The following is a 23737-nucleotide window of genomic DNA, read 5'->3' on the forward strand; positions in this document are numbered from 1 at the left end:
CAAACACAAAATTTTCATCTGTTGTATCAGGAAAATCATGATGCTGAAAATCGTTATTAAGATTAGGGCTAGTAAATTTTTGCTCGGATTTTCACTGAAACTCAAGATTTTTTTTCCGGTTTTTCCCAGTGTAACCAAATTCCCAACTTTTTCCCGGTTTTCCCGATTTTTCCGGTCACTTGCCATTCTGAAATAGACAAAGTTTGCATCGTCACTAACACATTCAATTACGACTCACGCAATGCGAAAATGAAAGTATTCCGTGCGAAATAAGGTAACCTTTATTTTAATTATAAAGAACTATCTGGTTATTTCATAACATTTAATTGTGTTTCAGAATGTTTAATGTAACTAATCTGAACTTTAGTTTAGGTGCATTGTTTCAGATTCTAGTAGTGAAAAAGTCGAATGCTTGCATAATTCATACAGTTGATCAACTAATTGAAATTCGGAAGTGTTAAGGAACATACCAGTTGTTTTCGTATTCACGACATCCAGTTTTGTCTCTGACATCACCCACCCGCCTTTTTTTACAGTTTTTCGCCCTTTTCAGTAATGGTATAAAATTTTCAACACACTTCACCCTATATTTCCAGATCCGGAAGTCGGATCCGAATGAAATTCAGGAATTACGTATGGGACCATTGGACCTTTCATTTGAACCTAAGTTTATGAAAATCGGTCCAGCCAGGTTAGAACACATATTTTCATTTTTTGCACATGTTACCCCATAACTCTGTAACCGGAAGTTCGATCGAAATAATACTCAGCAATTTTATATGGGACCACAAGACCTTTCATTTGAATTTAAGTTTGTGAAAATCGGTTCAGCCATCTCCGAGAAAAGTTAGTGCAAAAAAACGTTACATACACACATACGCACACATACACACACAGACATTTCGCGTACTCGACGAACTGAGTCGAATGGTATATGACACTCGGCCCTCCGGGCCTCTATTCAAAAGTCGGTTTTCACAGTGATTGCATAACCTTTCTATATGAGAAATGCAAAACAGTAAGGGAGTAATATAAACGAAACAGAATCTAACTCTCGCGTAATTTTATCTTACTGCATTAAAACTAGTATAACCCATATTTCATTACTCCTGTCAGTAGGGAACTCTACACTTTTCTCAGAATCTGAGTCCCGAAACGATTATTTTTTAAATCAATTCGTATCGCTTTCGACCAAGTGATCGAGATTTTTACAATGTGCTACTAGATTTCGATTAATTCGTCAAATCTGCACTCGGGAAAAAATAAAACTTTTTGAATTAAAGACTATTTAAGAAAGTATGAACGCACTTTGATTTCGCTGTAAATAATTCACAATCAAATTTTATTCGATATACTGATAATATTAGACTACAACAACAGAATATTATTCTCAACATTTGCTACTTAGCCATTGTAGACTAGCTGGCGCACCTTCTTGCGAACGTTCCTCATTAAATTCCGTACAGACTTCTTGCCGACAAGTTTTGACACTTTTTTGCAATTTTTTTCGAACTGTTGAATGGTTTCGTCTGCCGAGACATGTTTTCTTAAGACATGCCTTCGTTAATGCCCAAAATTAATCAATTGGTCGAAGTTGTGGGCAATTTGGTGGATTCATGTCATTTGGGACGAAAGTGACATTTTTGGTAGTATACCATTCTACCGTTGATTTCGAGTAGTGGCAAGAAGCAAGATCTCGCCAGAAGACAACAGGATCCTTGTGGCTTCGAATCATGGGTAGAAGTCGTTTTTGTGAACATTCCTTGATGTATATTTCACTGTTCATTGAAACAGTGGTGATGAAGGGTTTCGAAATCTTACCGCAGCTACAAATTGCTTTCCAGACCATAGCTTTCTTACCAAATTTTTCGACTTCTATCGATGTCTCGGACTGGTTTAACACTTTCCCTTCTCGCACCGTATAATATTGTGGTTCCGGCCAGGATTTATAATCGAGTTTCACGTAGGTTTCGTCGTCCATGATTATGCAGTTCAAATTTCCAGCAAGAATCGTATTGTACAGCTTTCGAACGCTCGACCTGATCGATGCTTCTTGTTTCGGACTACGTTTTGGTTGTTTCTGCTTCTTATAGGTTCGAAGATTCAAACGTTCTTTGGCACGAAGAACATTTGACTTCAAAGTGCCCACTTTTTTGGCCACATCCCGAACTGAAACCTCCTTCTTTTGCTCGAACGCCTTCAATATACGTTTATCCAACTGAGGGTTAGCAGGACCTTTTTTTCGACCCGTTTTCGGTTTATCCTCAAAAGTGTTATCCTCACCGAACTTCCTGATTGCATTTCGCACGGCTTTTTCACTTACTCCTTTCATTTTTGCTATCTTTCTCAGTGACAGTCCGCGCTCTGTGCACCATTTGTACACAATTTTTCGACGTTGTTCTGCTGAAAGTCCACGCATTTCGAAACAAACTAATGAAAACGAATAAACAACTGCACAAGTGGTTAGAGAAGAGTGTAAACAACAGGACGCAGCCATAAAAATTGACAGATTCTGAACCATTGCGAAATGGCAGCGGTTTTTGGTTGCGTCCATACTTTCTGGGACACTCTTTAAAATGTTCAGATTACACCAGATTTCGACGTTTCGTGCATTTGTAAGACATTCTCATAAAGAAATTCCAAAGTCGATTTTCACAAAAAAGTCCCATACTCGATTTTCATCAATAAAATTTTTTAGATTACACCAGATCTGGACGTTTCACTCATTTCTGAGACATTTGGCATCAACAAAATTGTTTTTCTTCAGTTTTGACTTTTTTACGCGAATATCCAATGTTACGCGGATTTCCGAAGTTACGCGGTTTTTTTAGTGTGCGGTTTTTTTACGCGGTACGAATCTCTTGCGTAAAATGAGACCTCAGTGCACAGTGGTCCGAAACGGAAAAATAATATAGTAGTTAAATATTAGTGTTTTGTAGTTGGTGTCTTCACAAAAGTTGTTTTTAATCAAATGGCGCTCCTTTTGATGAAAAAAGTTACTAGGGTGGTCCTAATTTAGATTGAAATCTGAAATCTAACTTTCTTAATTGAACACAAAAACGATTTTGTATTACAATAAAGTTGTAGGAAATTTTATTGTCAGCAACTTTGTTGAAAAAAGCACCTCTCTAGCTCTTCATTTGATCGAGTTACATCAATTTTCCGTAGCAAAAGTAGGGTGGCTCCAGAAAAATAACTTTTTATATTCTAACTTTTTTGTGAAACGTTCCACCGAAAAGTTGTCTTTAAAAGAGTTATTGAACTAATCATTGTGCACAATTTTGCTCAACCAAGCTTTTTCATATGAGCTACCAGTACAATGTTGTGATTGTTTTTTTTATCCAAAACTAGTCAAGCTTCAAATATCAATATTTATTAGATGCCAGATCGATAAAAATGTATCCTAAGCGGTTCCTGAAAGGTCATAATATAAGTAAAAATTTAAGAGAAAATGTGTTATTTTTTTAACTAATTGAAATTAGATTTAAAAATACCTTCAAAAAACTCAAAATCATTGCATAACTCTTAAACGCCTTAACGTATCAACATACATACTTCAGCAAAATAATAGTATCAAATTAGTTCTACAAATATTCCATACATTGTCCTTTCGAGAAATGAGACACAAAAAAACTACAGCCGAAAATAGATTGCAGAAAAATTTTAATTCATTTATTACCAAAATAATTACTTCAATTGAGTTTGAGCAACTGAGGATTAGAGATACTTTCTAATATGGTTTTTCCGAACTAGTTGGCCATGATAAATTTATGAACAGAAATTTTCATGATCTCGACAGCCATTCCAACAAGTTAGTGCAATTTAGTAAAATGCAAATATTTTTATCCACATCGTGCCAAGACGCCTATGACACTGGCCCTTCTTTCTCATCCACTTGTGTACCGAATAGCCTGGAAAAGCCGGAAAACGACGTACAATGAGTTTTGGTTCGAATAAATACATTCTACTCATTTTAACAAATAATGAATTACACGGGTTTCAGGAAGTGCTTTGACTTACAAAAAATCTATTTTCGGCTATAGTTTTTTGTGTCTCATTTCTCGAAAGGACAATGTATGGAATATTTGTAGAACTAATTTGATACTATTATGTTGCTGAAGAAAGTATGTTGATACGTTAAGGCGTTTAAGAGTTATGCAATGATTTTGAGTTTTTTGAAGGTATTTTTAAATCTAATTTCAATTAGTTAAAAAAATACCAACCTTAGGATACATTTTTATCGATCTGGCATCTAATGAATATTGATATTTGAAGCTTGACTAGTATTTGATGAAAAAACAATCATAGCTTTTTACTGGTAGCTCATATGAAAAAGCTTGGTTGAGCAAAATTGTGCGCAATAATTAGTTCAATAACTCTTTTAAAGACAACTTTTCGGTGGAACGTTTCACAAAAAGCTTAGAATATAAAAAGTGATTTTTCTGGAACCACCCTACTTTTACTAGGGAAAATTGATGTTACTCGATCAAATGAAGAGCTAGAGAGGTGCTTTTTTCAACAAAGTTTCTCGCAATAAAATTTCCTACAACTTTATTGTACTACAAAATCGTTTTTGAGTTCAATCAAGAAAGTTAGATTTCAGATTTCAATCTAAATGAGGACCACCCTAGTAACTTTTTTCATCAAAAGGAGCGCCATTTGATTACAAACAACTTTTGTGAAAACACCAACTACAAAAAACTAATATTTAATAGTGAAAACATTTTTGTCACGCTAATTTCCCGTTTCAGACCATACTGCAGTGTAGGATAAAGTGTTATAATATGCCCCCCTTAAGAAAACATTGAGATATTTCCAAGTGTATTGATATATTTTCCTCGAGAATGTAAGTATTCCATTGCAATACGGATGAGGAACATAATTTTCAATGACTCCAAGAGAAAAGATGAGAATTGATTGATATAAACACATTTTCCAAAACGGCCACATTCTTAGTTTTTTTCGCTCGCCTCTGACATACTGCCCCAGCAGCCGGAAAATATGTCTCACAACAAATCAGTGGCATGACACACAACAAAAGACATTTTATCCCACAACAATGATGCATTAGGCTTCTTGAAATGTCCATAAAGTTACTGTTTTGAGATAATCAGCATGTCAAAGAAATGGCGGATAAAACATCTATTTAGTCGAAGCAAAACTTTACATCGAAAAGCTGCCAAATGAAATTTTTAGTTTTTTCATACTTTCCTGCAAACGACAACCACCAAACTTGCATAGCAGAAAGATCCTAGGAAAAGATAGTGTTAATGATAAAACTTTGGTTCAGAATAGTCTTCAATGCTTAAGAAAGGAAAGGGGCCATTTTGGCTAGCAGGGACGCTTTATAAGACTTTCCCCTATTACTATGTTGCTTTGGTTATTCGACTTCAGATATTTCTGCGCTGCGCAGCGCAAATCATGATTTCTAAAAGGCTATCTCGAAAGTACTCTTCACCGACACTTTTTTGTTTCAATTATAGAGGTTTTAACCTTAAGGTCATTCGCCACTTCGGACCAGAAAACTTACTAACCCTATGTGCGGGGTTGGGAATCGAAACCCAGGTGTGCTGCTTGAAAGCCATCGATCCAAACAAAAAAAAACTAATATCTGTTCAGCTGTAAACTTGTATGTTTTTACATTTTTATTTATGATTTCTGGTCAGCTAATGATTTTCAGTTTTTCGGTATTTAACGATATAAAAATTAACTAGAGATTATAAGAGGAGAAAGTATATGAAAAGTATAGAGACATAGTACTCAAAGAAGAGCAAAGAAGACAAGACCTGTTAAAAGTCTAGTTACGAGAAACCTTCTGCTTATCTAAACGGTATCGCATCCTTGTTCCTCCTTGAGTACTATGGCTCTATAGTTTTCATATTCTTTCTTCTCTTATAATATCATCTAGTTAGTATATTTTTACCGTATGCCCGAATTCTCTACAGAGAAACATGATCTCCTGCTCAGTTTCAGCTTTAAAAAATAGGTATAACGAAAGCCCAGCAACATGGGGAGGACATACCTCATAACGGAATGCTGACAAAAAGTTATTTTTCTTTGAACAATTATCGCTTTCGAGATTTGGTAAAGAGTCTACTAATACGATGTGAAGTAATGAAACCATTGGTTATTAATAACTTCGAGAGGTTAGCCCATCTTCAATCCTACACTAATCAATGGTAGTATATTTGAACCACATATCACAGTATATCGATTCACTTATTCTGAATTGAAATGATTAAGCCTTTGAATTTGAATTTTTGCGTGTAGTGACATACTAGTTGTAACTTCTCATACATAAAACTTAGTTTATTACTTCATAAAGACAATTTAATGACTGTCCATTTTCTGCTTGAAACCACTTTCTTGAGATCTGTCAATAGTTATCAAATTTAATTTCATTTCAAAAGATTTTGTAAAACAAACAGACTTGGTAACATTTGTGACAATACTAATAAAACATATGCTTAAAAAATTCTTTTTTTAAAGCAAATAGCGATTTGAAACACATAGGTAATTTTAGTAATTGTGAACAAGCGAGGAAAGCACGATGAGTAAGTACGCTAGACGACATTTCACGCAACTCACCTGGCCTCAATTCTCAACCCGGCTAATTGTTTTTTTGACTATCGAAACGAATATTCACAAATCGAACTCAACTATAATCCTAACAATAAAACTGTATTTTCGTACTCTCTTTAGCTGCGATTCATAGTTCAAGAATGATGTTCTGCTTTCTACAAGAAAAGTAGATAGTACATCATCATTATGATGATTGTCCTCCAGCAATCAAAACTGTTACCCTATTGCATTCTTGCCTTTTCCACCCCGAAAATAAGAAACGAAAATTTCACAAACGAATTGAGCTGTTCCACCAGTCCGCCCACGCCTCCCAGCCCACAGACTTCGGTGGGAGCAGATTGTCGAATAAATGTAACACTCATAGCGAGCCCACTTTCGTTCAAATCAGAAGACGGCGGAGACTTCAAAGTCCCCGAAGGAGAACACTGGCCGCACTCATTGATGAACCGGAATCATTGATCAGCACTCTCGCCAGTTTTGTTCATTAGTGTTTGCCTTCGAGTGCCACCCTTTGGACTCAATCGAAACGAACGGTACGGAGAGTGTGGAAGGAAAATTTGCTACGCAGCAAATCACAAGGTGCCCTCCATTAATTTGCAGCACTTTCGTGTGAACGAGCTTGGCTACTCTCTAATCTAGCACTACGCTATGTGTCGGTAGCACAGGCATCATATTGCCATCCTGCCCCATCCTGCTTTCAATGGTTGATTGTTTTCCTCTTCCGGTACATGTGTCCTATAAGGATCCACTGTACAACCATGGATACTTCAGCAGTAGTAGAAGAGTTCGGATTTGATTCGAGTTGATTGAAATAGGAACCATCCGGATCAAGTTTCGAAACATTCAGACGTTCTTCCTTCTCGCTCTATCTCTCCCTTTCTCTTCCATGCTGTGCTCGATAGTAAGACCACCATAGGCACTGGTTGGTTATAGCTGTAGCATTATCTGCTGTAATTGATGAGAGCGATTCACGGAACTCAGAATCGCAGGTGCTAGAGGGAGAATTCCCATCGATACAGTCTGCTTGAAGCGAAACAGTTTCCAATGGAAATCAATAACATCGAGTGAAATTATTCCGAGTCAGTTAATGCGCAATGTGCGATTGGATGTGGAGTTTAATCACTCGAAAGTTCCGTAGATCCGTTTGGGAAGCGCTGATGAAGCCTGCCTCAACAAGCTTCACTGTGACAAATGATCTTGAGGCAATCGGAACTCGTCGTCGCTGGGTGAGCTGATTGGGGATGGAAGCTTGATACAATCGTACGATGTATGGAGTTGTCTCGTTTTAATGTTTCAATCTGTTTGCCGGCGAGAAAGTCTTGCCTAATGGGACGAATTACAACGGAAATATGGGTGAATTATGATGTAGCAATCAAGTTAATTTATCGAGTAGCAAGGATCAATCGACTTTGTAGGAGTGCCACATGGTAGCTGTTTCCGTGACAAATAACTGAACGGGTTTCTGTGGTGAATTTTAATCGTTCGTAAAATTTGATACATAAATAGACCTTCTCGCTTTGCTGGAATGCTTTCCATGCAAATTATGTTTTTGTAGCATTGAATCGAATCTCGTTTGAATTGTTAAATTTTCACATAACGACACGTCTTTTCCATTACGATTGTAATTTTTGTTAACCAGACTCCCACATCAATTTCTACGAATTTCATCTACTGTTTGAGTAAACACTCCATCGGCTAAGGTCACAGAACATTATTAGACAAACCACACAATCACTTCGTTACAAACTTCTTAACCCTTCGTTCGCCACATTCCTCCTTTGCAACGGATTTCACTCCAACTCCAGCCCACACAAAGAAGTGCTCTCATTAATTCGCACATAATTACAATCGACAAAGTTTTCCGGGGGAAGTGTTTTTCTTTACCGGCTGGTGCGTGCGTCAATGTTGGTGACATGCGGTGTCAAATGTTGATGCCATCGGAACGTTTCGCCGTCTGCTCCAGTTTGACCCGCATCGATGATGATTATAATGATAATGGGAGTGAATGATCCTAATCGATGGCAGCTGTTGCATGCCCTGGATGAATTTCGCCTGTCCTCTTGGTATTTAGCTGCCATTGGAATATATGCCAGGAGGAACGTTACTATTCCGTGTTCGTTTTGGAATGCTGAATCATTACACACAAGCTACGATTTTTTGTCATATTCTGAGATTTCTTTTAGATTAAACAGGAGAGGAGTTTTGTCCCATTCTGAAAATGAACGAATAACTGTTGAAATAATTAGGAAAATGTTGTGAAACAATACAGTACTATTTAACCTATTATCATCAGACCAGATAGCCCGAACAAAAGTTTCGGAATGTCATAATAACCGATCTTATAGCTAGATGAAATTCCAATCAGGTGTCTGTTCCAAGAATATTATTAAGACTGGCATCCTTTCTATGCGAATGGGTGACAAAGTTCCACTCTCTTTGTTGGTCAGAGTCCGTTTTTGAGATGAGGTCAGCTAGCAGGTAGTGATACTGTAAAAACATAAACCACGCATATGCTCAGCACTATTTAACCGTGTTGATTTTGAAGTGTATTAACACATCTGAAGGGTGATTTTTTAACAAAAACAAAATAAAATGAGATCGAAGCTATTGATGAAATCTTTATTGGAATCGATAGAACGATCAATATAATTTCATGTTTGAAGATAAATTCATGCAAATGTTGGCCGCAACTTCGCAACGCTGCAACTTTGGCAACATATCGACCGGTATTTCACGAATAATGCCACCGGTCCATAATCCACACCAAACAGCGACGTTTTTGGGATGCATTGGTAGCTCTTGCAATGCTTCTGGCTGGTCTACGCTCCGGATGTGACAATTTTGCTTCTTGTCGTATCCATTCAGCCAGAAATGAGCTTCCTCGCTGAGCACAATTGTTCGATAAAAAAGTGGATCTTCCTCTAACATTGCCTCTAACCTAACGCTCGTTTGTTTACGAAAAACAGTAGAGAAAAAAACTACAGCAGAGAGGGAACTCGAATCCGTAGCTAGCTCCTATCCGGGTAAATTATTTTACCAATTAAACTATCCTGCATGTGAAACACATGAAGAAACATCCCTAATTGAACAAAAGAACCGAGCATGTTCAGCTGTGCTCGGGCGCCACGGCGTTCATTTGTAGTCATTTCTCTAATGCAATCCTTCCGCCAGTTGTTTCAGCCCTCTATTAGTCGGTTTTTTCGTGTGTTTTACATGCAGGGTAGCCTAATTGGCAAAACGATTTCCCTGGATAGGAGCTAGCTACGAGTTCGAGTCCCATCTCTGCGGCAGCTTTCTCGTGGTTTTCATCACACAGTTGTATTCGAAAACCATTTTTCAAGTCTACAGTTATACGCCTCGACAGGACTAAACAAATCGTTAAAAGCAAATAATTATCAAATCATTTATTTTCATAATCTCTTTTTGCCTTTCTCTTTAGAAAGGTATTAGAATTGCCGACTTTAGAACGGAGCCTCGGAGATCCTTAGTGTTATATACCATTCGACTCAGTTCGACGAGATCGGAAAATGTCTGTGTGTGTGTGTGTGTGTGTGTGTATGTGTGTGTGTGTGCTTTTCGAAGATATTTTACCGCTCAATTTTCTCAGAGATGGCTGAACCGATTTTAACAAACTTAGGCTCGTTTGAAAGCTACTGTCGGCCGTTGATCAAGTTTGAAGATCAAATGGCTGTGACTTTTGGTTCCAGAGATATGATGGTATATGTGACGTAACCGACAAAGCACGTTGATTTTTACCGCTCTTATATATAAGGGTGCCAATATTTTGGGATCACCTCTAATTTCGTAAAGCTCTAGTGCTCAAAAGTTTAAGCACCTCGAAAAAAATCCTCATGCAAAATTTGAGCTAAATCGGGCGTGGGTAAGAAGTGCTGCCCAGCGGTCGAGATTTAGTGTTATCTCAAAAAAAATCTTTTTGAAAATATCGACATTCTGGGACTTTGATTTGATATAATAGTCCCATAATGTCGATTTTTCAATAAAAATTTCTTTTTGAGATGATATTAAATCTCGACCGCTGGGCAGCACTTCTTACCCACGCCCGATTTAGCTCAAATTTTGCATGAGGATTTTTTTCGAGGTGCTTAAACTTTTGAGCACTAGAGCTTTACGAAATTAGAGGTGATCCCACGTTTCATGCAATTCTAAGACTTTTGGCACCCAAAATTTTTTTTCGATTTCAGAAATTTCATCAAAATTACGATAAATTGTTGTGACGCAAGAATAAGAATGATTAACGAAAAAATGTTGTTTGCATGCACTTACATTCGCTAGGTGTTGTCACTGTTATTTCTGACGTTTTGTACTGCCACAAATCGAAATTCGATGCGTTAAGGATTTAAAATTCTGTATGAATTTTAAGTGTGAAAAATACAGTACAAATTAAAATACAGTACAAATTAAAATACAGTACATTATAGGGTAAAAAACAGTACGGATTCGAGCGTTACTCTAACCTCTAACTAACCCTTTCGACAACGATTCATGATTAAACGACCCAAACGAAGATTCATGATTAAATTATAGATCAAACTGAACAAGTTTGACAGTGACACAAGACAGAATTCACGCGTAATCTGTCAAAAACAGTGTTGCCAAAAAGATTCCAACAAGAAATCACCCTAAATACAATAGTAGATTATACCGCTGACAGACAAGTAATTTCCGTACAGTGATACTTTACGCGTACAACGATGAGGTGACAGACTTGTTTTGCGCACAGAATGCATGTACACTGAGGTCTTTTTTTATGCGGTCTTTTTTTATGCGGTTTTTTTACGCGACTTTTTTTATGCGAATTTTCAGAGTTATGCGGTTTTTTTTTATGCGAATTTTCAGAGTTATGCGGTTTTTTTATGCGAATTTTCAGAGTTATACGGTTTTTTTTATGCGGTACGTAAATTCGCATAAAAAAAGACTTCAGTGTACATTGAAACGAAACAACTCAAAACTTAGTTTGATTACCCAGCTCCAATGATCGATAATATAGAAACCAAACATTTTCGCGGTTCGAAGTGTATTCCTAATAGTTGATTTATGACAGATATAATCAATGCCTCTCTGAATTATTAAACTAGTTTTGTGAACACTCAACATTGGATGACAGTTTCACTCTTATCAAATTTTATGATTTTAAGATACATTTATGATTTTGGGATACAAGATTTTTTCCTTAATTGTTTATGCATTAGGAAACTAAAGTCTTAAAATAAGTTACTATAAAAGCATGTTAAATAAGAAAAATTACTAAAAAAATGCAACACAGTTTCAATAAAAGCTCCGCTAACGAATCTTCCCATGAGAATAAGCGATGAGAAACGCGATGAATTGAGTTCACGAACGAAATATATCAAAAAAGATGAAAATCATTTTAGAATAGACTATTCTTAATAACTCGAGAAAATAGATAAAAAATTCTCTCGAAGTGACAGTTTTCTGATAACTGAAAGTAACTCCTGCAATTCGGGAAAGATAAAAATTTTTATCAATCATTCATTGAGCCCCATCCTCCTCATATTAAAGATGTATATGGGGAACAAAAACTGTTATTGTATTTTGTTAAAAACCGACTATGGATTCCGGAGATTTGGGTCGACTAGAAATATCAATTTTCTACTCAGCAAAAAAGGAGAGTCAATTGCTTCGATAGTTATTGACTGAAGCTCTGATGACCCCATTGGTTTTCAATTACCTTTTCCAGAAGTTCCGAGAGTAGCAACTCAAACAGTTAGAAGCGGAATCGATCGATTTCTCAAAAATATCTCATGAACTGAAAATCTGTACTGTCTCGTTTAGTTGACGACTAACCAAAGTGCAATTGATCGTTATTTTTGTTAAATACTTTAGAGCTTTATAGTCCTGTAAATAATCCGATTCACTTTCCGTCGTCTTCCATGAAGATATCCTTTTAACCCACCGAGTTACCATGACTGAAGCCAACTGATTGGTCAAGATTTATTATTTGTCCGTCGAGATGTTTGTAAGACTACAATTACAATTGTTACAATTAGCTATAACGATTGTTACAATTAGACATTCGATGCCGTAATCTTCGAACCTTGTTTCCGATTCCTTATGCTCAAACCAATTATGGATATAACTAGCATATTACTAGAGTGTGCTGCATATTCAACAACTGATTCAATGATTTCGACTTTCATTTATCGCGTATCGTTATCAAGAAATCATACCCAAGCAAAGCAAAGCCTTGGTATGACATTCCAGTGGTGGAATTTGATCTTCTGTTTCAACAGACTTCGCAGCCGATTCAGAGTGTACAGAACCATTGCATGGCTGGTGCTACGATTCTACTGACACTACAAATCCTTTCAGGTCGGGGCTCGAACTTACGACAACTGGCTTGTAAAACCAGTTTCCTATACACTGAACCGCCAACCCGGGCTATGAAATCATACCCAAGGTTACTGCCTAATTAGTTTTAATTTCAATAGGACTAAATTTAAGGGAAATGTATCATTTGGACGATTGTAATGTTCAATCAGAAGATGAGGAGTTTTTATGGAACTGAATTTATGGAAAATGTATCGTTTGGATGATTGTCATGTGTATTCAAATAAGAATGATGCTGGAGATTTTATGCTAGTTTGACAAAAATTACCTCCAATGGGCTTCTCCCTGCACCAAATAAATAAATAAATAAACTGAAAGGCATCATTGTACCAATACAAGAATTTAAACAAAAATTTTTTCGTTGAGGGGGATTAGGGGAAATTCAATTTATTTATTTTATTAAATTTAAAAAATTTAAAAAAAAATCAAACAGAAACATTGGGGTTCAGAAAAACTTCTACTCTAACTATGCTGCGTTCATTTGTTCACTTCTGATTAGTCTGCGCTGATATACAGCGGACATCGCAAATCATGATTTTTAAGAAGTGTTCTCAAAAATACCTCTTCACCGTCTTATTTTTCAATATTTCTCCACGAAAAAAATACAAAATGTTGTTCGAATGATGCTTTTTATCATGCAAAATATTTGAATTTTTTTTGTTTAACGATAATACTGTAAAAAATTCGCAAAAATGATGATTTTTTTCATCGTTTAGGCCCTCCACACCAGGGCCAGTGAAATAGGTGGGTACGGTGGGTACAACTACCCACCCGAAGAATCCTTAGGTGGTTAAATGCCCACCTGAAATTTCGATCGAAAAACAGTGGTAATATTGATTAAAAAAAGGTATATTTTCTACTGTAATTCGGAATAAGAAATAAAATCAAAATATTAGAATGCCAGTATTCAAGGTAGAGTAAGGATGTGAATATATACAACAGAGAGGTAAGACCAGTGTTGGTGATTGCCGAAAATTTGACAGAAGCTGCTATATTGCTCTCTATATTGTATACAACATTTTCAATCCGGTAGAAGATGCTATAAGAACTCGAGTCATTCAATGCATGAACCGCAAGAGAATTTTTCTACATTTCTTCGCTCCACTTCATACTCTGAGTATTTCACGCCCCTTAAAAAAATACAGTCTGATAATGATCGTTGCTGTGTGGAATTTCCCAAGAGAGGATCGCAAGTTGACAATTATCGCAGAAAATCGAATCGATGATTCGACTTGATGATTCTCATACTAGGTTGCAATATTCCAAAACCCTTGTGTGGAGCATTCACAGATATTTTCATAGACACAACTTATACAAAGGTTATATGCACATAGTTAGAATAAGCGGCAATAGTAAAATGATTCTATCGCAATTATCCACTGCCCATACAGAATCGGATCGCGAAACGAGAATAAGCGACAGTTTGTTGCTTCAGAGAGGATCCCCACAGCAGCGTGCTAACCTTTGATTCTCAGAAATGTCATCGAAAAAAATTCGCTCTCGCACTGGTGTCTATTCTATGTTAAATGAGCCATGCCGGGTGTTTGTTGTTGCGATGATATTAGTCTCTCTTTGATGGCACTGATTCAATCCTGTAAAGAGTGAAGAGTGAGCATTCTTTGATACGATAAAAGCCATCCTTGGGTAAGACGTCACATGGATTGGGTTTTTGAGCAAGCAGAAATCTTTTAGTAACTTAACTTTTATCTTCTACCAGAGAAGTCGAGCTTAAGCAACACATCAATGCAAATAACTCGAGTCTTTGGTATGCCGGAAAGTATCGATACAGGACTTATACAGTTTACTGTTTATTCTTTCTTCATATGCGATAATCACTTTTGATGATGCTTTTCTTTTCAAGATACTCGATGTTAATTATACCTCGAGCATAAAAAAATGATGCCATCATTTTTCCAGCTACCTGTTGCATTTTCAATGGTAGATCCATGTTTCGTCCATTGCATACCAACGCAAAGCAGAGAGTGAAGATAGACTAACGAAACGAGGTGCTGGCGATTGCTGGCGTAAGGGCTGCCATTGAGATAGATTTAAAATTTTATGTCGTGGCGTCCGAGTATAGCGAAACATGCTCGGATGTTCTAGTCAATTGAGCTGTTTCTTTATGTGGTTTCACATGAAGGGTAGTATAATTGGCGAAAAAATTTCCCCGGATAGGAGCTAGCAACGGATACGAGTCCCGTCTCTGCGGTAGCTTTCATTGCATGTATTTGAATTTGCTTGTAATTTTTTTAATTTATTTTCCTAGTTAGATACTGATCAAATTTAAAACTATCTCAAGTCGTCTCTACGTCTTAACAAGACTAAAACAAATCATTGAAACAGATAGTACTTTTATGTCGTATTTAACGCTCAAATGTGCAATTTTGTTTTGAAGCAAAAATCGAAATATTTCAAACTTCGAATTTACGCGTTTCATGCAAAGTTATTTCGAAACAAAATATTATAAAAAATCGAACTTGCGCTTTTAAGAAATAAATAACTTTTAAGAAATAATTAACATTAGAATTAAGGGATACTTCAACATAGTGAATCGTTCCCCCCCGTACGAAGAATTACCCACCTGGGCTTAAAATGTTTCACCGGCCCAGCTCCACACGCATGTCTTCAACTCTTGAAATGTAAATCAGAATTAATGTTCCAATATCATCCAATCTTGGAAGATGATCGATATGTCCGCTGTTTTGTTTTTTTTAACTACTCATTTTTACCCTCAAACTGTCATCTACAAGCATTCCAAACGAAATTTTACTACTTTTTGCATGTTTATATGGAAAGAAATGTAATAACTATTATATTTTTAAGTGTTTCTTTGGTAAGCATTTAAATTAGGATCCCTTGCTGTTTAGAGAAATTGCACAATTTCGATTCCACGTGAATGTATGGAAAATTCGAAATTTTCCCATGAAATACCATGCGTTAGCATTTAATTTAAGAACTAACAGAAGCGCATGGTCGTTTCTGTAGCTCAAACTGCGGAGATTATAAACATTTTCGATTGAAATGAGACTATTCTTTTTTTTTTAATACAATATAGAGCAATTGTACCTCATTAATAGAGCTGTCATATTATTTTGCAGATTACTCGTCTTCCATTCAACGAATTGTAATAAAATCGAACAGAATATCTCTTCTTCGAAGCTTCTAAGAAGCAATACCGCTGAAAATATAGTGCAAAAATTGTTCGCTAGTGCTGTTATAGGATCGCAAAAACTTGAAGCAAATGCACCTATTTTCATCTTATCCTTAAGGTTAATGGTTTTCATATATGAGATGACTGCTGGAGCCGTCACCTCTTACATTATATTTTGTTTCATATTTAAGAAACAACAGTCTTCGGAAATTCCAAACCTGCTAGAATTGAACCGATTGATTCATTTTGTTTTTTGAAACGTGTAAACCCCAGCAACCAAAAGTTCTATAATATCTGGATAAAAAGCACCGTCTTGCTGCCAAAACTACACTAAGAACTTTTAGCAACTTGAAAATACAGAACAAGTTCCAAGAAAACTTTCTCGCTTCTTAAAAGCTGATCAATGTATTCCGAAAGCTGTTTAAAAGTTCAATTTTACTTTCGAATGTGGATAAGTAATTAAAAAACTGGCTGCTCAGAATGCTTTTCATGAACTTAGTAGGCTGCTTAGGCCAAATCATTTCTTTGATATCTGAGCTTTTGGTTGCTTTGGAGCTTAATTTACTTCCATCAGCTCTCAACAAGAGAATAGAATTCAAGAATAATATAGCAGAAATGGAAATTCGCTTTGTGGAATTTGTCCACTTGTTTTCAACACGCTTCTGATCGGGGCTTGAACATATGACAGCTAACATGTATGAACAACGTCCTATACTCTGAACCAAGTTAATGATTAATTTAGTTCTAATTTCTGCAAAGATCATAATGGTTTTACACATATTTGAGTACTTTTTCACAGTCTTCCAGAACTTCCAAGTAGCAACTAATAATAAAAACCAACTTGTCTCGTTTGACAATGTGTGTAGAATGAACTGCTATTTTTTCCTCAAATTTGAAACAATTTTGCTGTACATTATGAAGAAATCGTTTTTAAGAATATACAGCGCTTAACAATATTTTCTTAAAACCATATTCCACTAACGCAAAATCAGAAACCACCCCATCAATCTAGCCGCAAGCCATGCTCCCTGCGTGCACTGGCAATATTTTCATGGTAATTTATTTTTATTTTCTACAATTTGCTTCCAGGTCAGCTCCCAGTGGGAATAGTAAGATTCCCGGTGAACCCTACAGAACATCACCACGACCTTGTCGTCATCCTGCTAATACTTCACCGGAGCGAAAGTTGCCCATTCAAGTGTCGTGAGCTGCTCCTGCTCCTCCGACGCTGTTCCGGTGCGCTGACGGTGGGAGTCATTAGGTGTGAAAAGGTCCTTCGAACATCGCGCAGAAGAAGAGTTTCTTTGGTGGAGTGAGAGGAAAAAAAAAAGAAGCAGTAAAAAGTGGGCGAAATTACCCCCCATTAGTCACAATCAGGTCCACTCGGCGTCTTCGAGGAGGCATTATCGCGGGGCGAGAAGGTGAAAACCTGGACGAACCTGACCACGCGACGAGGTGCTGCGGAAAAATTGTGATTTATTTTATTTATGTTCATATTTTTTCGTGCCTCGGTCGGCAGGATTTCGGCCTTTGTGACCCGAAAGGTTTCACGGTGTCGACAAATAAGTCCTAAGATGGGTCTGGTCGAGAAAAGAGGTGTCGGAACCAGTAGGAAGAAAAGTGTGAAAATATATCATTATTAATGCCACTTTTTATTTTGCCTAATTTTTTGCCGTTACGCTTCACTCGTGACAGTCCGCGTTCCTCTCGTCAAGTGCAGAACGGGAAAACATGAAACACGTGCGAAAGAATTTGCTTTAATGAAGGCTATAAATCTATGCGAAAGGAAAAATGCGCCGACTGGAGCGTGTCACCGTCGAAAACAAGCATCATCGTAATGAACTCACATTTGTTACGATTCAAACCATGTCGGCAAGGAAACAGAGCAAAGTGAACAACGAATACAGGAACTAACAAACAGAAAAGCAGCAATTTTACAAGATTGGAAGCAAATAAAGTGAGCTGCCCGGATCAAACAACGGCCGCTCGAAACGAGAAAAAAAATCCAGAAGCAAAAAAAGAGCAAATATTGAATTAAACAATGTGCAACGAGAACGCTAAGGCAAGGACAATAACTCGTTCGAGAGTGGTCTCGAGTTGGATACAGACCTTACCGATGGCACTACTACTGGTGACACTAAACGCGAACCGTGCGCTGGCCGGAGCGGACTCGACGGTGCATCTGACCGGAGTTGACAAAATCGAACTGGTAGCCGGTAGCAGTGGCCAGGACGAATCGGAACGATTGTATCATTACGGTAAGTGAATGTTGTTGTTGCTCGTCTGTGGAAAATATTTTACCTTCGAATGTAAACATTGAACTACGTGTTATTTGATTGTGAACAACTTTTCTGTTGGGATGTTTTTTTTCCTTTCTTGGGATGATCCCACGGATTGGAAATCTAAAGGATAGTGAAACCAGAACCAGAACGGGGTTGTTAATTGAGAAAACGAAACATTTGGTAAAGGAAGGGAACAAAATTTTCCCAGACGATATCCTGGGCATTTTTATTATCTATCGTTCACTGAAGAAAATAATTCTATAGCGTAACGGACTTGATAGTGATATTTATGCGATAGTCAAACTCACACACAGCAAGGAATTCAACTTTAAATTCCGAACACAGAAAAATGAAGACATTCAGAGGGCAATTGACTGAGCGAACTGTTGCACAGTCTAACACAAACAATGATCACAGGTGCAGCCTTGTGTATGATTATAACATCACAGCTGTCGTAAAAGTTTGGATTACTAACAAACGTCCATATTGTATTTCCAAAAGCAAACAGATGACACTCTGGGATTTCCCAAATTGAAACTATTTCAACTGTTATTTACATATCATGTAGCATCAGCAAACATATCCCATGTGGTTGCTTCGGAAAGTTTCAATATCACGTTCCTCGGTGCCACCGCTTCACTGCTGGAGCCCGCGTCAATCCCTTTCATCCACCCACTGGCTGCTGATTGGCACTGGAGTGAAAAATAAAACCCAATCCGGTTCAGCTTTGAGACCAGCTTCCAGTGGACGTTTGTAAATACAAAGGCAAACTTCTCTACCGCCACCATGAGATCCTGACCACACGCACACACACCCACACACATACATCGTATTGCACTTGGAGATCGTGAACCCAGCAAACCACAAAACCGGATGAGCAGTTGTTCAGTTTTCCTCCTTCATTTGTTATTCAATTCAGTAGCCCTTCGCAAACTTCGGACGTGGTAAAAAACTACTTCAGCCACGCACAACAAGACTAATTCAACAGAACTCGAAACAAAAACTCAGGTTTTTCATTCGTTACCGAATAAGTTTTAGATTTGGAAAGTTAAACCGTTTGGGTTGGATGCTAGTCGACTGATTGTCCCATATCCAGAATGAGGTTGCCTAAAGATTTGTTTAATCATGCCTTCAACAGGAATAACATCAAATCCGTTAGTAGTTTGGAAAGCCAAAGAATTCTTTTTTTTTGTTTTCAAAAAAGATTGATAGTATCTATTATATTCCTGCGGACAGGACCAGTCTAGATGCCGTGTGAATTCCAGTGAATAAAAAACTTTGCCCATCGGGTTTTTTGTTTCATGTCGTAAAAGGTGACATTTTTTTCTTCTTTCAATTATCAGACTTCTTCAACGTTACGCATGTGGTTGTTCTATTTTTTCTAAATTCTCTTCATTCAACAAAACGTTTTCTCAAAAATATTTTCATAATAAGCTACAATTTTTTTCTTATCCATTTATTTGAGAAAAGTTTTATTTGGTAATTATTTTCTTCTTCCACGTTATTTCTTATCTTTTATTATAATGATTTGTGCTATGTTAATTTAATAAGAGCATTATATGTTTGACCAATACAAACCAGAATGAAATTTCGTGCAAAAAGTAATAATGTAGTGCAAAGACTAAACAATCAAAATGCGCAAGTAGCATGTCAATCTTTGCTCAATGACTCTTTGAATGATTTGATACACCCAAACCTCCGTTTACGTAAACTTTTTTTACGTTACCCTTTTTTTACGTAACTCTTTTTACGAACAAAATCCCAAATAACGTAATCTTTTTTTACGAACCTACTTCGTAAAAAGAGGTTTTTGCATACAAGCAAAATCCTTTCCGGCTCATTTACATTCCAAGGAAATTTCTACAATATGGGTATTTTTGAAACGGGTTTGATTAGTACATGTCAGAAAACGGTGTTTGAGGTGGTTCTGAATTCCAAGAAGGCCACTTCCGGTTTATTGATATTCCTCAAAACCCCTTACGATATGGGTATTTTCGGAACGAATTTGATGTGTAAATGTCGCAAAACGATGTTTGAAATGTATCTGAATTTCAAGATAACGACTTCCGGTATATTGGAATTCCTCGAAACTTCTTACAAGTTTTCAAGATATATCAATAAACCGGAAGTCGCCATCTTTGAATTCAGAACCACCTCAAACATTGATTTACAACATGTACTCATCAAACCCGTTCCGAAAATACCCATATTGTAAGAGTTTTCAAGGAATATCAATAAACCGGAAGTCGCCATCTTGGAAATTTATGCTGCTTAGAACATCCTTTTCCTGCAAATACTAATAATTGTTGTTCCATTGTTTTCCAGTATATTATACATATCCAATAATATACATGCATAGGGGAAACTTTATTTACGTTGGAAATTTCCAATAAAGTAAACTTCTTTTACGTTGAAAATTCCAAATAACGTAAATTTTTTTTTTACATAAATCGAATAAATTCTTTAAAAAAAGATAGTTCCCCCTCGGCCAGAGTAGCCCATATAGAGAAAAAAGAAAAAAAAAGAAATAAATCGAATAAATTCTTTAAAAAAAGATAGTTATTTGTAATTTACTGCGGACAGAAAGTATACTTTTATTGGGATTTGCTTCGCAGATAAACTTACGTTGTTTGGAATTTTTTTGTTAAAAATTTTGTGCAGTGAATGTTTTATAATATTTTTGGTGTCGTTCCAAAATCCTAAATGGGGACGTCCGGTTTATTGCTATTATTTTAAGAAGTTGCTTGAAAATAATATTTGAGGTCATTTCAAAATCCATTATGGCAACTTCCGGTCCACTAATATTTGTTGAAAACCTTTTCAAATATCTTTTGGAACGAATTTGAAAAGTAGACAAAGCTCATGAATATCTATAAACCGGAAGTCGCCATCTTGGATTTCGGGAAGATCTCAAATATTTTGTTTTTTTTTATATCGACATATCGATTCCTTTCTGAAAATATCCATATTGTAAGGATTTACAAGGAATATCAATAAACAGGAAGTCACCTTCTTGGATTTCGTAGTGACCCCAAATATCGTGTTTTCGTTTTACTCATATTGCAGTGGTTTCCACGGAATATCAATTACCCGGAAATTCGTTTTCGTTTTATGCAAATATATCATTTTACAAAGTAGGTTTGTAAAAACAGTTTATGCTATTTGGGATTTGATTCGTAAAAGAGTTACGTAAAATGAGGTTACAAAGCGTAACCTCCTTTTGAAGGTTTGAGTGTACTTTATCTGTTAAACACAGATTTCGTTCAAAGATTTCACTATTATGAATCAACAGTTTTGCATAAATCATATTCACTCGATTCTATTGTAGAAGTCAATTTCATTTAGGAAAGTTTGAGGAATTCCGATAGTACTTAAAATTTAATTTTTAGTCTACAATTAGTAAGTGTGAGTTCAGTTTCCACTAATGAAAACTGTGAATCATGACTTTCCTTGACCTCGATATCGAATATTGTTCAAACGGCTTTTCTCATATCGAAAGGCTAGACAAACACTGTGAAATACATTCGACTTAGTTCGTCTAGTTCGCACTTTCTGTTCGGGAGTAACCAGGGAAAATGTGCAGTCTATAGTCCCAAAGTCTGCCATTAAATTTAATCCTGATCCGACTTCCGATTCCGGAGTAGCAGGGTAAACTTTGCAGGGAAATTGAAGAAAACTGCACACAGAATCCGCTTGGCCGATTCCCAAGCTTAGTTTCAAATGAAATGTCTTGAAAGTCCCATTGAAACAAGGAATGACGGAAGCTCTATTGAAAGCATACTTAACTACACACCTGGAAAATGTCTGACTGTAGAATTCCATTCCTGGAAATGCGGTTTTCTATCACCGAACCCCTCTTCCCTCTCGTAATCTACCACCAACACCTTTTCACTCCACACTTGGATGAAATCTGTTCTACCGCCCCTGCATTGAACCCTATCGAATTTTGTCCGGACACGACTTCCGGGTCCAGAATGACAGGTAGTTAAGTATAAATTTCATAAGCGTATTTCTATTCATGACATTGAAAAATCGAGCAAAATACTTTCACTTAGCGACATAATTCTTCAATTAAACAGGTTTAGTTTGTTGATAACCAAATACATTGATGTCTGGATATGCCTGATCTTCATTGCTGGTTCCAGAAGTACCGGAAAAAGTGATCGCGTGCCCCATACCGGAAATTACTCAAATTTCTGAGGCAATGCAAATGAAAGTATAATTTTGTCCAGGTGCGGCTTCCGGTTCGGGAATTACGGGGTGCTGTGTGTATGAAATTGAAATCCATCATTTTGATCTGGTCAATCTGGCTCAAGACTGTTTCAATATGTAGTTCATATAAGTTGCTAGCCAAACGAACCGATTTCAGCTATAGCGGTTCCCTGTTCCAAAAGAAGAGGAAATAGTAATCAAAAACGCAAAATCAGTACTCTCTATTGGCTTCTGTTCAGATCCGACATCCGGTTCGAGAACAACATAGTGAAGCGTGTTTAAAATTTCAAATCGTGTATTTTTTAGTTTTATTCATGAGTAAAATTATATAAAGTGCGAATGTAACATTTGGCAATTAACGTGCAGATAAGATGCAAAGATAGATGGGCGCACTGATCGGTTTGACAGGAGTCAGGTCACGGTCGGTCGATCGAGGGTCTTGTGCGTGAGCAGCAGTTTCGAGTTCTCCTGAATTGTGGAAACGCCAGAGATAGTGGATAGAAGTCAACCAGCTTTTCCGGTCGCGGTCGTGATACGTGTGATGGCACGTGTATCGGTTTAGAGCAATGCAACGCTCGCAATGAGTAAGAAGAAAAACTCGTTGCGGTTGACAGAAGTTGTTATTGGAATTTGGAACACTAGACTGAGTGCCAATAGGCGTATTTCGAAAGAGAATTTTTCGGTCTTCCGTAGTAAGAAAGTGCCGTTGCCCGTCGGGCCTATCCGTGACAGTAATTGTTTGTCGGACACGGTCGCAACGTTTTCGCCAAGAGTGAAAACACGGTCTTTGGCTCATCCCCCCCGGACCTCCATCAACAGCGTCATGATCATCGCCGTTAGCGCGATGGCGCATTGATATCAGCAACCCGAGGCAAATAGTGACGAGCAGGCTCATTTCATCACCTTAGAAGTAATTCACAATTGTTTGAGCGGTTATCGTGAATAAAATCTAAACTTGAACACAGCGATTGTGTTAGTTACTTTAATTATTTCTTGGGTGATAACAGATTATTAAACTCGTCGTCATAATTTTTCCGTTGTGTGTAGGTTTCTTTGCCGTAGTTAGGCCCGAACAAGTGGAGGCGAGCCCCTTCTTTCTCTTATCGGTTAACAAAAAAGTATCTTCTAAAATGCTTTCATG

At 37.1% G+C, this 23737-nt stretch overlaps 1 protein-coding gene across 5 annotated transcripts in view; it reads left to right on the forward strand.

Annotated features, from left to right (window-relative positions):
- The window catches only part of LOC131431647 (uncharacterized), a 499018-nt gene that overhangs the window by 185088 nt on the left and 290193 nt on the right, over window positions 1-23737 (forward strand). For all 5 annotated transcript variants that reach the window (XM_058597479.1, XM_058597484.1, XM_058597480.1 and 2 more), the window contains one exon: window positions 17192-18360. In XM_058597479.1, coding sequence (XP_058453462.1) covers window positions 18144-18360 — 217 coding nt within the window. In that variant the 5' untranslated portion in view covers window positions 17192-18143. The remainder of the gene's footprint in view (window positions 1-17191; window positions 18361-23737) is intronic.

This window comes from Malaya genurostris, chromosome 2 (assembly GCF_030247185.1).
Source record: "Malaya genurostris strain Urasoe2022 chromosome 2, Malgen_1.1, whole genome shotgun sequence".
NCBI classification, from domain to species: domain Eukaryota; kingdom Metazoa; phylum Arthropoda; class Insecta; order Diptera; family Culicidae; genus Malaya; species Malaya genurostris.